General features: G+C 54.0%; 2 protein-coding genes across 4 annotated transcripts; one reads left to right on the top strand and one right to left on the bottom strand.

Moving 5' to 3' along the window:
- Positions 1 to 263: 263 nt before the first annotated feature.
- SYNC (syncoilin, intermediate filament protein) lies at positions 264 to 6558 on the top strand. Of its 3 annotated transcripts, none has more exons than XM_015883297.3 (4): positions 264 to 677; positions 2594 to 4031; positions 4941 to 5065; positions 6101 to 6558. In XM_015883297.3, the coding sequence occupies exons 2-4, from the start codon at positions 2601 to 2603 to the stop codon at positions 6162 to 6164; spliced, it is 1620 nt and encodes a 539-aa protein (XP_015738783.1). In that variant the 5' UTR covers positions 264 to 677; positions 2594 to 2600; the 3' UTR covers positions 6165 to 6558. The 3 variants fall into 3 exon arrangements, with proteins under 3 accessions (XP_015738783.1, XP_015738781.1, XP_085374649.1); XM_015883295.3 differs by lacking the exon at positions 264 to 677 and adding an exon at positions 1257 to 1615; XM_085518523.1 differs by lacking the exon at positions 264 to 677 and adding an exon at positions 1945 to 2089.
- Positions 6559 to 6878: 320 nt separating this feature from the next.
- Positions 6879 to 13238, bottom strand: RBBP4 (RB binding protein 4, chromatin remodeling factor). Its single transcript, XM_015883302.3, has 12 exons — positions 13099 to 13238; positions 12491 to 12638; positions 11777 to 11922; positions 11374 to 11547; positions 11074 to 11189; positions 10748 to 10908; positions 10497 to 10623; positions 10333 to 10410; positions 9143 to 9219; positions 8981 to 9038; positions 8760 to 8870; positions 6879 to 7845 (listed from the first exon to the last, which is right to left on the bottom strand). The coding sequence occupies exons 1-12, from the start codon at positions 13112 to 13114 to the stop codon at positions 7780 to 7782; spliced, it is 1278 nt and encodes a 425-aa protein (XP_015738788.1). The 5' UTR covers positions 13115 to 13238; the 3' UTR covers positions 6879 to 7779.
- Positions 13239 to 13272: the final 34 nt, after the last annotated feature.

Genomic DNA, 13272 nt, shown 5'->3' with positions numbered 1-13272 from the left:
CGTGTTCCAGCAGCTGGAACATTTCCTTGCAGATACTCTCCCACCTTCTCTTCTCCCTGTTTGCTGGAGCAAAGTCCAGGCAGCTCGTGCACGGATAGAGCCGTGCCTGGTCCGACACCCGAGCCGCCCGTTGCCTGGTTATGTCCACAAAACAGCCGGGCTGATCCTCTTACCAGGAACAGCTGAGCGCAGCCCTGCGCCTCCCGGGTACCCCAGCAGGGTTTGCTGCACGCCTGACCCGCGGGTCCCTCTGCCTGGCAGATGCAGATGGAGATGTCTTTTTTATCTGCACAACTTGTCCGAATGGGCAGCATTCCTGCCCTGGTGAGTCAAAAGCCTCATTGCGAAGAGAGGAGTTTCATGGAAGGAAAAAAAGGTGCACTGAGCTGAAAAAAGCAACAGGGTCAGAAAAAAAAGAGCAAGCACCCAAATCTTCCCTTTCCTTTTAAAGCTCTGCTCCCCCCACATTGCGTGCTGGCAGGCCGGGCCACGGACACGAGCAGTTATTTTAAACCAAGCAGTGCTGAAGGTGACGGCGTTGGGGACGTGGGGACGAGGTGCCATTTGGGGATGTTGCAAGCAGAGCTGAGCGTTGCTGGGCGGTTTCGGGGCACGTAAGCTGGCAACTTCCTGAGCTGTGAGCGCCGACTTCCTGAGCGGGCACGGCCAGGGTGGAGGTAGGAGGAATTTTGCTTTAATTGATGCATAAACTTTGCTTTAATCGGTCGCTTCTGCCCTTCTCCTCCTCCAGTCACAAGCTGGGGGCTGCCAGGGCCGCAACCCAGCAGCCACAATGCGCCCCTGGGCTGCTGCATGCACGGCAGTGCTGCAGTGTGAGTGGAATGTACTCCAGGTGTAAATGGATGCTGATAGTAGTGCCCCATGGGGGGGGTAAGATGCTGTGGGCTGGAGGAGTGGAGGTAGGTGGGCAGAGATGGAACCTCCCAACCCCAGGCAGCACCACTGGAGTGGTGAGATGCCACCATTCCACGCCCAAAGGGAGAGCAGAAAAAGGGTATGGAAATATGGGCAGCAAAGTGGGGGCTGCGCTCTGTGGGTACCATCGTGTTGGTAGGGGCAGCCCCCGTCACACAGAGAGCCACCAGGGTGCTGGTATCCATGTGCTCCATGCACAGGATCAGGCCACGCCAAATAATGGCCACATTCTGTGTCCTCGCCGTGTCCCTTCCAGCCACCACTGCAAGGTGCACAACCCAGCCCAGGGACCCCGGTGTCCTCGTCACAGCCCACGCCCTGCCCAGCATCCAGCAGGACTGGACTGGAGGCTGCACGAAGGGGCACCCTCAGCAAATCAGTCCTTCATGGACCCCCGGTGGGCTGGGGGCACAGGGGATGCTGCGGGGCTGCAGCCAGCCTGAAGGTTTCACTGCCAGGGATGCAGGCATGGCCCTCCCCGCCCTCCTCCTTCTCCTCCTCCTCCTCCTCCTCCTCTTCCCGGGGCGGAGGGCGGCAGTACCCGCAGCTGGCGCTGCAGCGGGTGAAGCGGCTGCCGGGGAGTCTGATTTCCAGCGCCGTGTATTAATAACCCCCACCCGCCCCATGCTAAGCCCATGTGCAGCGCAGTGCAGGGGGCACCGGGATCCGGGAGAGCAAGGTACGAGCCGGCCCTTGGGGAGATGTGGGGGGAGAGGGGCAGGGGGGTGGGGTACGAGCCTCTCAAGGGGTTGGGGGGTGAGGTTCAGCCCCCGGGGAGCATCGCGGGCACACAGAATGGGGCCGAGGGGGGTGGGGAGGGGGAGCACAACCCGTAGGCGCAGAGCGGTCGCTAAGTTTGATAAATCAATGCTGGCAGCAGGGGAGGGAGGGGGGGGTAGAGACAGGCGGGGGGGGGCACGGCAAAGCTCGCACAGCCCTCTCCCCACCTTTCCCCGCACTCCTCAGCTCTGGCGGTTGGGTCCGAGCTGCGATGTGTCAGCGCTGCAGAAAACTGCCTTATTAGGAGAGAAAGGACCGGTGAAAATCAGCGCTTTCCGTAAAGCCGCTGGGCGAGCCGGGGGCCGCTGGGTGCCAGGCTGCACTCATTCCTTAGGGGATGATGAGACATGAGCTCAGCCCGCGGGGCCGGGAGGTGAGAGCATCCCCCCGCCCCCCACTGCAGGAGAAGCCCCCAGCGGCACCAGGGCCGAGCGCTGCTCCCTGCCCTCCAACAGCGCCCGGGAGCGTGTGATGGGAGCGCTGAGCAGCGGCAGCGCCCGGTGCCCACCCAGGAGTAACGCCCGGCTCGGATGACACGGCAAAGCCAGAGACCGAGGGCTCTGCCGTGCTGCGCTCCGTCCGCAGGCAGCGCTGAGCCCGCTGCACCCAGCAGCGCATTCCCGTGCCGTGAGGTTATGCCACAGAGCTGGGAAGTGGGCGCTGCACTGGCCATGGCTCACCGGGCGTGTGGTGTGAGCTGCCACGCTCCCATCCCTGCAGATCCGTGCACCATTACAGGGACGTGGTTGCTGCTCTCATTCTGTCACTGTCACTTTAGGATGGCTTTGCTCCTTCGTTTTGGCCTGTGTCCTCAGGGCAGGCAGGGAGGGATGGACCCTGTCCCACCGCCCGCTGACGTGTCCCTTCTCCTTCACAGGGACCTGATGGCAGAACCAGAGCCCCCTCCAGAACCGCTGCCAGATGAAGCAGGAGCAGACCCAGCCATGCACCCCGGGGCTCCGCGCAGCCCAACAGACCCAGTGCCAGGCCCGGGGGCTGCTCCTGCCATGGCTGCCTGTGGGGAGCTGCAGGAAGGTGTTGGGGACACGGCCATGAAGCTCCCCATGGCAGGGGCACTGCTGGGTGAGGAGACGGCTGGAACAGAGACACTACGGGAGGTGGATGCAGCAGGAATCCCACTGAACTCAGAAACAGATGAACAGATCCTTCTGGATGTGGAAGCTGGTGGGACAGGAATCCCACTGGATGTGGATGGGGCAGGAATCCCATTGGATGTAGAAGATGAAGTAGGGATCCCTCTGGATGTGGATGCTGATGGAACAGGGACACTTCTGGATGCTGATGGAGCAGGACTCCCACTGGATGTGGAAGCAGAAGGATTAGGGATCCTGCTGGATATGGATGCCGCCGTGGCAGGGCTCCTGCTGGATATGGATGGGGCAGGAATCCCACTGCACGTGGATGGGGCAGAGATCCCGCTGGATGCAGTCAGGGCAGGGATCCCATTGGCCATGGACACGGATGGGGCAGGAATCCCGCCGGGAGCAGCGGGGTCAGGGGTCCCACAGGACATGGATGCGGAGGGGGCAGGAACCCCGCAGGCCACAGAGGGCACGGAGCGGCCGTGCCTCAGCCTGGAGGAGCTGGGCGAGTATTTCCAGGAGTGCATCGAGGCGGTGGAGCAGCTGGAGAAGGAGCGCGACGCTCTGATCGAGGAGCTGACGCAGCTGCGCGAGCCGGCGCTGCAGGACATCCGCCATGCCCACCAGGAGATCCAGGCCGCCTGCCGGCTGCTGGCCAAGGTGGAGCTGGAGCGGGACAACCTGAGGGACGAGATCCGTCAGATCAAGCAGAAGCTCTTCAAGGTGACCAAGGAGTGCGTGGCCTGCCAGTACCAGCTGGAGAGCCGCCGCCACGACCTCTCGCAGCACGCGGCGTATCGGGATGAGCTGGAGAGCCAGGCTGGGCGGCTGTCGGGAGAGCTGAGCCGCCTGCGGGAGAGCTGTGAGAAGGAGAAGGAGGCCCTGAGGCAGCGCCTGGAGGCCCCGCCGTGCCGCCAGGACCCACAGTACCTGCAGGAGAGCCGGCGGCTGTCGACTGAGTTTGAGAGCTTGGTGACGCGGAGCCGCCGCGGCCTGGAGGAGCACTATGAGCCACAGCTGCTGCGGCTGCTGGAGAGGCGCGAGGCAGGGACACGGGCACTGCAGGAGCTGCAGGGAGAGGTGCAGGGCATGAAGGAGGCCCTGCGGCCCTTGCAGGGGGAGGTGAGCCGGCTGCGGCTGCAGAACAGGAGCCTGGAGGAGCAGATCGTGCTGGTCAAGCAGAAGCGCGATGAGGAGGTCGGGCAGTACAGGGTATGTGCACAGTGATCCCTATCTGCAGGTACTGCCAACACGGGGGGCAGAGGTCTGGTCCATAGGGCCCAGGTGGAGCAGGGAGAGTGGGGAGGTGACATCACCCTGTGGGTTCTGTTTAAGGCACTTTTCTCCCTGAGGATTTACTCTGTGCCTCCGGATGAGCCCCGAAGGCTGCAGCTCAGTGACTCAGCAGCGCTGCGCCCTGCCGGGATGCTCACTGTGCAGCCCACTGTGCACAGTGAGCTTTGGGAAGGGCTCCATGCAGCAGCTGCTGCCTCCAGCCAGCAACACGCAGAGGCACCAAGGAACCCCGGGGACAGAGAGGAGGTGCAGTGCTGCGCCAGCCCCACGGCTCCACATCAGACGAAGCAGAGCTCAGGTGCTGTAACAGAGCCGTGGGGCCGTGCCAGGCCTCCCCATGGCACCTCATGCCGGGAGAAAGCACAATTCAATATCTACAAGAGCCCTTTTGGCAGGGCAGCCCCACCATCCATCTCCAGCATTCCCGGCTGTCGCTGCCTCTGCCCACAGCCAACATCATCCCTGCTCTGCCTCAGCCAGCTCCCCGCAGGCACTGCTGTGCTGCACCACTGGGGCTGGGACCCTCCCTGGCTGCTGCGGTGCAGCTCAGGGGGCTCAGGGCCCACCTCACTCAGACCCACAGAGCCTGCTGTTCATGCCTCTCCATTCCCTTGTTGATCCACTTAAGTATTTTAGATCATACAGTGCTGACAGCCTTTCAAACACACACCCAGTAGTGTGAGGGACAAACCCACCAGCAGGGAAGGTGAAGCACAACTGCACACAGCCCTGGTGGGGAAGCAGAGGTTTTCTGCAGGGGTTTCTTAAGACCAACGCTGAGTAGGGCAAAGCTTCCCACATAACCGGGTTCTGTCTTCACCCCAGGAGCAGGTGGAGGAGCTGGAGGACAGGCTGAAGGAGCTGAAGAACAGCGTGCAGCTCCAGCAGCGCAAGAACCAGGAGCTGGAGGAGCTGCGGAGCAGCCTGCACCACGAGCTGTCCATCTACAAGTCAGTGTCTGCTCTGTGCACGCCGTCCTGCCCGGGCTCAGGCTGCAGTGGTAGAGCTGTGGAAACTGCAGAGGCTTTGCCATGCTGCTGTGTCATGGAAAGTTGTGCACGGAGTGGAAGCAGGGGCTGCTGTCCAAGGGGCAGGAGCAGCTACTTGAACAAATAGACACTATTTCCTTAGGAACAGCGGAGGGGAGTTGGGCTCTCGGTTGGAGAAGCTCTGCTGCATGTTTTTATCTGAGGGAACAACCTTCTGCTCCTCGCTCTGTGCTGCTGCTTCCACTCGGGGCTTCTCTACCACATTTAAAGCCCCAGAGCACACCCACGAGTCTGTGGACTATTTTACCCACCAAACTGTGCTGCTACATCAGCCCACATCTCAGCACTTCATGCTCCTAAATATTTTCTGCAGCTTTAACGCTACCATTGAGTTCCATTCTCACCTTCCCCACTCAGACTCCCCCACCCCAACAAGTGCAGCTCTTCCCTCCATGCTGGAGCCCAGGGAAGAGCCGACCATCCCGTGTTGGTACAACACCTCGTTGGTGCAATATTTATTACTGAGAGTCGCTGCAGCATCTCTGCTGTGTGGGGTCTGTGTGAAGCAGGGGGTGCAGGGGCTGACGTTGACCCGCAAGTGCAGCCGTGGCCTCAACACCCAGAGAGCTACAAATTGCCATCTCTGGAAGCAATAGCGCTTCAGGCTTCTTCAATGTCAGCTCAGGTCCTCGAGTTTCACTTTCGGACCTGGGGGTGGAGCACAGTTGTGCTCAGAGCTGCCTCCTCCTGCGCCCCGCAATCACAGCCTCCTCCTGCCATGGCTGCGATCACGTTCCCTGCTGTCAGAGCTGCTGTCCGTGCCAAGGGCTGGCTGCAGTGTGTGCGCTCAGTGCCACGCACGGAGCCAATTTTAGCAGCACCTAATTGCTTTTCCTTCACACTGGGAAAAAGAAAGGTTTTTTTTTCACCGGTTTGTTCCACACATCCCATATTTAGTATCCGAAATTCTCCTAAATTCTCTTTCTACCCATACAGGGGCTGCTTAGAAATCTACGGCCACCTCTGCAAACCAGAAGAGAAGCCAGACCAGGAATGTTGAGCTGAGATTTCCTGCTCACCAAAGGGAGCGATGGAACCTGCAGGGACGGCTCCTCAGCTGCAGCTCTTCTACTGAGCTGCTTTTCCACACACGAGCAGACAAAATGGAGCTTGTGCTGAACAGACATGGCTGCAGAACCACACGTGTGTGCTGTGCTGTGTTTGGAAAAGCTCTCTTGCCCCGTTGCACAGATAGAGCGTATAAACCTGCCTGGGAAGGACCGTGATGGGGCTGAATGCTGCTGTTTGCCTCCAGAAGTGTTTCCTGCAGTGCCTGCTGTATTGCCATTCGCTCCCACGGCCACAGAAACTGAAGCCTGTGGATAAAAGGTTTCCCACTTTATAGTCTCACACTGAAAATAAAGGTCAGTTGAAGGATCTTTTTATTTCTCAAAGCCGTGTGTCAAAGAAAAATAAGCTTGTGTGTCAAATGGGGGCTGGGGAGGCACCCAAACGTTCACGCTTAATAAAATACAGAGAACAAACAAACAGCCACTGCTGTTCTGTGAGGGCTGGAGGCAGACCCAGGATGGAGGAGACCCAGGATGGAGGAAGGCACCAAGCCCACTGCATCCAACAGCAAAGCATGCAGCAGCACCCAACCCCTCACAGCACAGACTCCTCTTTCTCCTCCCCCTCTCTGCTTCCTCAAAGGCGATGGCTCACCCTCATGGAAACATCTAATGCAGAAGGAAAACACCGGCACAAAATCACATACGTAGAAAAAATTTATTCCATCTGAAGCACTTACACAGTTAGTGATGAGGAACATGAGGAATGGGCAGCTGGTGCAGTGCTGCAGGTGACTGGGCTGTGCCAGCCGTGGCGCGTGGCTGGGAAATGCTGACACCTTCACTACGCTGTGGCCCCAGAGTTTTTAAAACCATTTCACAGAAAGAAAGGTGTGAAAACACAGCTCAAGAAACACACAATAGAACAAGATGCATGAACGGGAGTGAGTGCAGGAATAGCTGCTGTACCCAAAGCACTGCCACGCAGGGGATGGAAGGGAAGAACTGAAAAACCCAGGGTTAGCAGTAAAGACAAAAGGAAGTATAGGAAAAAATACAACTCAGAACCTGCAGGTCGCTTTATGTATCTGCGGAGGCAGACAGCTGCACAGGCAGATATTAACTGAGGGAAGCCCGAAGCTTCTGAGCTGTACTGAAGAGGACGAGACCCTCCCCCCTCATTTCTGATCCACAGCTGGATTAACCCTGCACCATCTCCACTGCATCAAGAATTCTCTGGCAGTTCTGATTTAACTTCTGTTTAAATTAGGCAGGAGCCCGCAGCCATAACAAGCTAAAGACAGAAAAACAGCAACAAAACAGTTTGCTCTGCATGAGGAAGGCAGCTAAAATGGACTGGGCTGGCTCTGCACACAGGAGGTTGCTGTGGGAAATGTGACTGAGGAGCTGCAGCACAGCACTGGCTGAGCTGGACTAGAAGCCCTTTGTTCGGGGGGCACTGCCTGGGGTAAAAAGCACCGCTGATGGTTCTACAGAAAGATGGCTGAACACAAAGTCTACGTGTGTCTCAAAACCAGTGTTAAGTCAGTATCAGGGCTGAGAGGGAAGAGAAGGAAAAGGACTAGAAACAGGAAGGATCGTCATCTAAGATCCTTGGCCTTCGGGATCCACGCTTCCTTCTGGGTCTTCATCATTGTATATGTTCTCTGCCTGCAAGTCAAAGCACAGGAGCTGTAGAAGCACCTCCCATCACGTTTAACAGGACACCACAGCGTTTCAAAACGTCATGGTAGATTTTCATCTGCAGATGTTTGTCACCAAACCCCCGGGGCTTTTCAACACGGGCTGCCTTGCTTTGAAGTAGTGATGGACACCCAGAAGTACTCTGATACTGCAGCTTACGGGCATGCGACTTCTTAAAGCAGCGACCACAGCAGGGCTTGTTTTAATTGAGACTACTGTGCATACATTTAATAGATCCTTCACTTCGCAGCATCACTTGTCCTAAGCACTATACAGATATGCTGCCAAGACAAAGCCTCCGTGAACCAAACCATAAATAAACCAAAATTAGAAGCATGGTCTTTTCAAAGGTTATTTGAGCTGTTAGGGATCGTTCTCCAGAACTTTCAGCAGCTGGAAATTAAACCAGCACTCTTCTATTCACCACCACACTGCCCCAATGCAGCCACAGGGGACATCTGTGTCACACACAGAGAACTCACCCAGTATGACAGCAACTAAGAGAAACCTCAACTTCACGTTTGCAGTTGCTGTGGCTGGTGGTGGCTGGATGGAGTTTTGCTGCTTGTTTATGAGCTGATTTCTGTTTGGTTGGCTGGTGTTTTGTCTTCTTTTTTTATTTAACCTAGTTTTCATTCAAACATAGATGGGAAAATGTCCCTTCTACTCCACACACCACTACTTGGAGAAACACAAAACAGCTCCTCAGGATTTGTAAGCCAATTTCTACCCAATCTAAAACACATTTCACTGCCCAATCGAGATTTAGGCAGTGCTACAAAGCAAATCCTTCTGGGACCTGTAAATAAAACCTGGAATGCTGACGTTCAGGCAGTTCAATGCTGTGTCTTATCTACCACTTCCTGCAGTTCCCAACTTACCATTTGCCAGACTTGCATGATATTGTCTTCTGATACAGAACAGATAACCCAGGGCTCATTGGGATTCCAGGAGAAGTCAGATATCTTTGCAGTGTGACCGCCATGAATAAACTAGGAGCGAAGGAAATAAAAGAAGGGTGGAGGGGCAGTAATACTTTCAAATCCACATTGCAGAGATGAGTAAATTGGACCAAACAATTAATGAGGCTCAGAGTTCTTACCAACAGCTCTGGGGGACCATCCTCAGCATCCTCGGGGGACTGCTCCTCTCCAATTTTACTTTAAAAAAACAGTAATAATAATTGTGGGTTTGGTTGTTGCTGCTTGTGATGCAACTCATCAACATTATTTCACTGGTACAACCCAACTGATCTGGGATTTACCTCAGGTCCCAGACGTTCAGCCGGCGGTCAGTGCCACTGGAGGCCAATATAGTTTCATTGTGGGGAGACCACTGAACCTACAGACAGGAATGAATTTAGAAATGAAGTTAGTCTGAAGAGCCCGTAACACAGCACACTTTGCAACATACAGCGACATAAAGTGACAGCTTTATGAAAGCTCAAATCGTTATCACCTTGAAACAGAAACATTCCCAATAACAACATCCTAAGGATGCAAGTAGTTCTGTGTAAGCCCGTGTGCTAACAAAGCATCTGAGCACCAAAAATGGCTCACGTGCAGCCTCTCCTCTAACAGAGACCACAGAGAACAAACAGCCCTGAAGATTATTAGGGCTCCTCCAAGAGAACTGCACAAATGTAAACTCTGGATGCCTGAAATGGTAGGTATGGCTTACACATGAAAAGAAATCGCTGTAATTAAAGCTTAACTGCCCCAAAGCTCTCATTTACCATGACTGCTGGAGATAAATCTCTCCAAAACAGACCACTTAATAGGATCACAGGATTAGAAAATAAGACAATTCTTCACATTAGCCTGACATTTCAAGATTCTGAGCATGACTGCATTTAGAATTAACCAGCTTTTACGAAGCAATCCTTCGACAAAAAAAACCCTTCCACATATTTTTGTTCTGACTACTGCATGAGCTGGAGATGGAAATATTCTATCTGCTAAGCACATGCTACCAGTGATGTTCACTTTCTATATTTACACCAGCAAAAATCAGCTATTCTTTTTTGACACAGGATGGTCCAGCAATCCCTTTTTTAGGGGCTGACACCTCAAGGCTTCCTGCAGGACCAAGCTGGGAAGATGAAAACACTGCGGCCATTCCACTGTGCTTTGCTGCTTCAAATCTGCTGCCATGAATAATTCACATGTGCTGTGTACTGCTAGTATTTCACCCCTAACACTGGATGAAGCTCTCAGCCATTCCCTTGTTACCTTCGGCCCCAGCTTTCTGGACACTCTTATCTGCGCTGGAATTCTCCCCCACACAGAAAGCTCCACAACAATAAACCAGAAAATTATAAGCAGATGAGAGACAGGAATGAGGTTTTTAAGCACAAGTACACTTCACAAACACAGTGAAACAGACTGCCTTCCACTTTACCAGCTAAGTAGAACTAAGCTTAGGTGCAGGGAAGACGCAGACAATTTGTTATACCTGAAATATTTCATCTTTATGTGACTCGAAGGAGTGCAACTTCAGCTTTAGGTTCCTCAAGTCCCATAACGCGACAGTCTGTCAAAGAAAGAAAATAGTTTTTTCCCCTCAAGTAACCAACATGACACACCAACTCCTACTCCAAATTCAATACAAACATTTACCTTATCAGCTGATCCTGTAGCCAGGATAAACTCACTGTAGGGATTGAAAGAAAGGCAGTTGACTTCAGCTGTGTGAGCATCCACGGAATGGCTGGGTTTGGAGGTGTTGTTTGACCGCGTATCCCATCTGTAAGCAGAAGGAACAGACCTGGAATGAAGGCTTACACCCCACCTTACGGGCAGACCAGGGAGCAGCTGGGAAGGCAAAATGGACTGAGATGTTCAGCCTCTAAAGAAAGCACCCCGCTTACATCATGAGCTTCTGATCATCAGCAACAGATCCAAAAAGAGATTCGTGCAGCAGGTGCCAGGAGACATCTTCCACTACAGCTGTATGCCCTGTGAAGATGGTCTTTGCATCCACCACTTTACCTTCTTTTGGAACAGCACTTATATCCCACAAGCAAATGGTCTTTAAAAAAAAAAAGGGAAAACCAAAACGAATAAAAATTGTATCTTTAGACAGGAATTCTCTGCACTCCCCCACCTCCATCCCCTCAAACACAGAAACATTCCTGACCTTTGTCAAGGGACACAAAGTGCAGATCGCACCCCAGCTACACTTAAAAGCACTCACGTGATCATCAGAAGCACTAAGCAAATGCCCACTCAGGTTTGGGTTCCACGACAGCCCGTAGCCTTCTTTCTGGTGTCCACGAAGACGCAGATCAGGGTTACACTCTCCAGAAGGGTCTGTAAAAAGGCAGTGTAAGAACTCCGATGCTTAGAATCACTATCAGCACATCAAGGATTAAAGTTACACGCTATGCAACCCACAAAACTTTTCAGCCTCTTTTGCACCCCATCAACCTTAAGAAAAGGCTGTTGTGGTTATTTTTGTAGCTCTGAAGCATGAAGGTGACAAAGCTCCAACCACCTGGTTTAGAAGGATGTTTGGTGTAATCGAAGACGAGGACATCGCTGGATGGAGTCTTTGTAGCAATGATGCATGGGTTCTGTGGCATGTAACGAGCTCTGTTCACTTCTCCCTCATGGTTTATCTTGATTTCAATTTCAATTTTTCCGCTAACAGACCCAAAGCCTCCAAACTCTGTGGGAGAAAAAATAAAGAACATAAGTAAGCATTGTCTTGCTTACAAATAACTCTAAGAAGCCCAAAGATCACAATACAGATTGCATAATCCAGGCTTCTGGCAAGAAGAAAAGCTAATATTAGATTGTTAAGAACTTTTAGCATGCAGAAAAATGGATTCAACCATTAAGAAGTGGAGGAAAAACAGAGTTTAAGCCCCACCTGATTGACATCTTTGCTCCCTTACCTCCTTTCTCACTATCGTAGTGTGAGGCATCAAACTGTGCATCATCATTAGGCAGCTGCACACTCGCTATCACGAGATGATTTTGTTCATCTGAAGTGTGAGTCCCCAGGACCAACCGGTGAATGCTGAAATCCTTGCCCTCAGGCCTGTGAGAGAAGAAACTCAGGTGAGAAACACATGGAGTTTACACAAACATTGAGCTGAATATGGTATGTACTGCTAACAGCTTCCGACACCTGTAACATCCTTAGAAACTACCATTGCTCTCCTGCTCTGACACTGTATTTCTTCCTCCAGAAGAATCTCTCCTCCCAACTCAAGATCTCAAATCACAATTCTTGGAGCATAACAGCACCTACCCCCAGATACCTCCAGCAGTTCCCCTGCCTTCCTTTAAGAGACTCTAACAGCCTCCCCAGCGCACAGTTGGAGATGCATATACACTCTTTGGAAGCAGAATGTTGTGGAAGATTAGGATGAAAGAGTGCTTAAAGTGAAACTATATTTAGTTCTCTGTGGGGAGGAGGGCTTTGCATTTCAAAAAGGAGAACGAAGCTGGAAGAAGAAAAGCATCAAAATCAAAGACGTGAAGCATTTTCTTGGTGATAAGCAGCACTTTCCCCACATTAAAGGTGTCTCTGGGGTTTGCAGACGAGACAAGGAGTCACACGGAGCCTTACTTCTGCAAGGAGTACATCCAGAACGCACCCTCACCTCGTCACATCGGGGAGCCACTGCGCAGTCAGGCTGGGCCACTCCAGAGCGTGGGTCATTACCAAGTCATATAAGAAGGGTGTGTTCTTCTTCCATATCTTATACTCCTCGTTGATCACACGTTCTTCCACTGCGTCATCAAAGGCTGCTGAAGGGTTCATGAAAGCAATGCGGGATGTTAGCGTTTATCAGGACAGGCACAACACACACAGAGATGGGTGGGCACTCAATAACGGGGCACTCAATAATGGAGCACTCAATAACGGGGCCCTCACTCAATAACGGGCCCCACCACACGCAGCTGTTTATCACCCAACGTTGCTGCGGGACACGCCGCCCCCCCCGCCCGCAGCCCCTCGCAGTGTCAACGTAGCGACCCGTTGTAACCCGTTGTAACAGGCCGGTCCCTGCTGTTTCCCCCAGCGCCCCGCAGGCCGCACGGGACGCCCCCCGCCCCAGGGCACGGCCCAGCGCCCCCTGCCGGAGCCCCCCCGCCATCACTGCGCACGGCGCCGGCCGATGGAGGCGGGGGGGGCGGGCAGTGAGGCCTGAGGCCTCTCGGAGCCGAGTGAAGGCCGCAGCGCCCAGGCCGCGCCGCCGGGCCTTACCTTCCTTGTCCGCCATTGTGGGCGGCGGGATGAGGCTGCGCTGCGCGAGGCGGGCGCTGCTGGCTCCGCTCCGGACGCGGCTCTATTGTTTCCTGCCCCCGCTCCCTGCCGCTCCCGCGCCGCGCACCCCTTCGCGCGCCAACACTGACCAATCCCCGCCCGCCGCCGGGAGGC

This window comes from Coturnix japonica, chromosome 17 (genome assembly GCF_054131305.1).
Source record: "Coturnix japonica strain WE chromosome 17, WE-NBRP24, whole genome shotgun sequence".
Taxonomy (NCBI): Eukaryota; Metazoa; Chordata; class Aves; order Galliformes; family Phasianidae; genus Coturnix; species Coturnix japonica.
The sequence above is the reverse complement of the archived record's forward strand: the minus strand, read 5'-3'. Positions and strand labels throughout refer to the sequence as shown.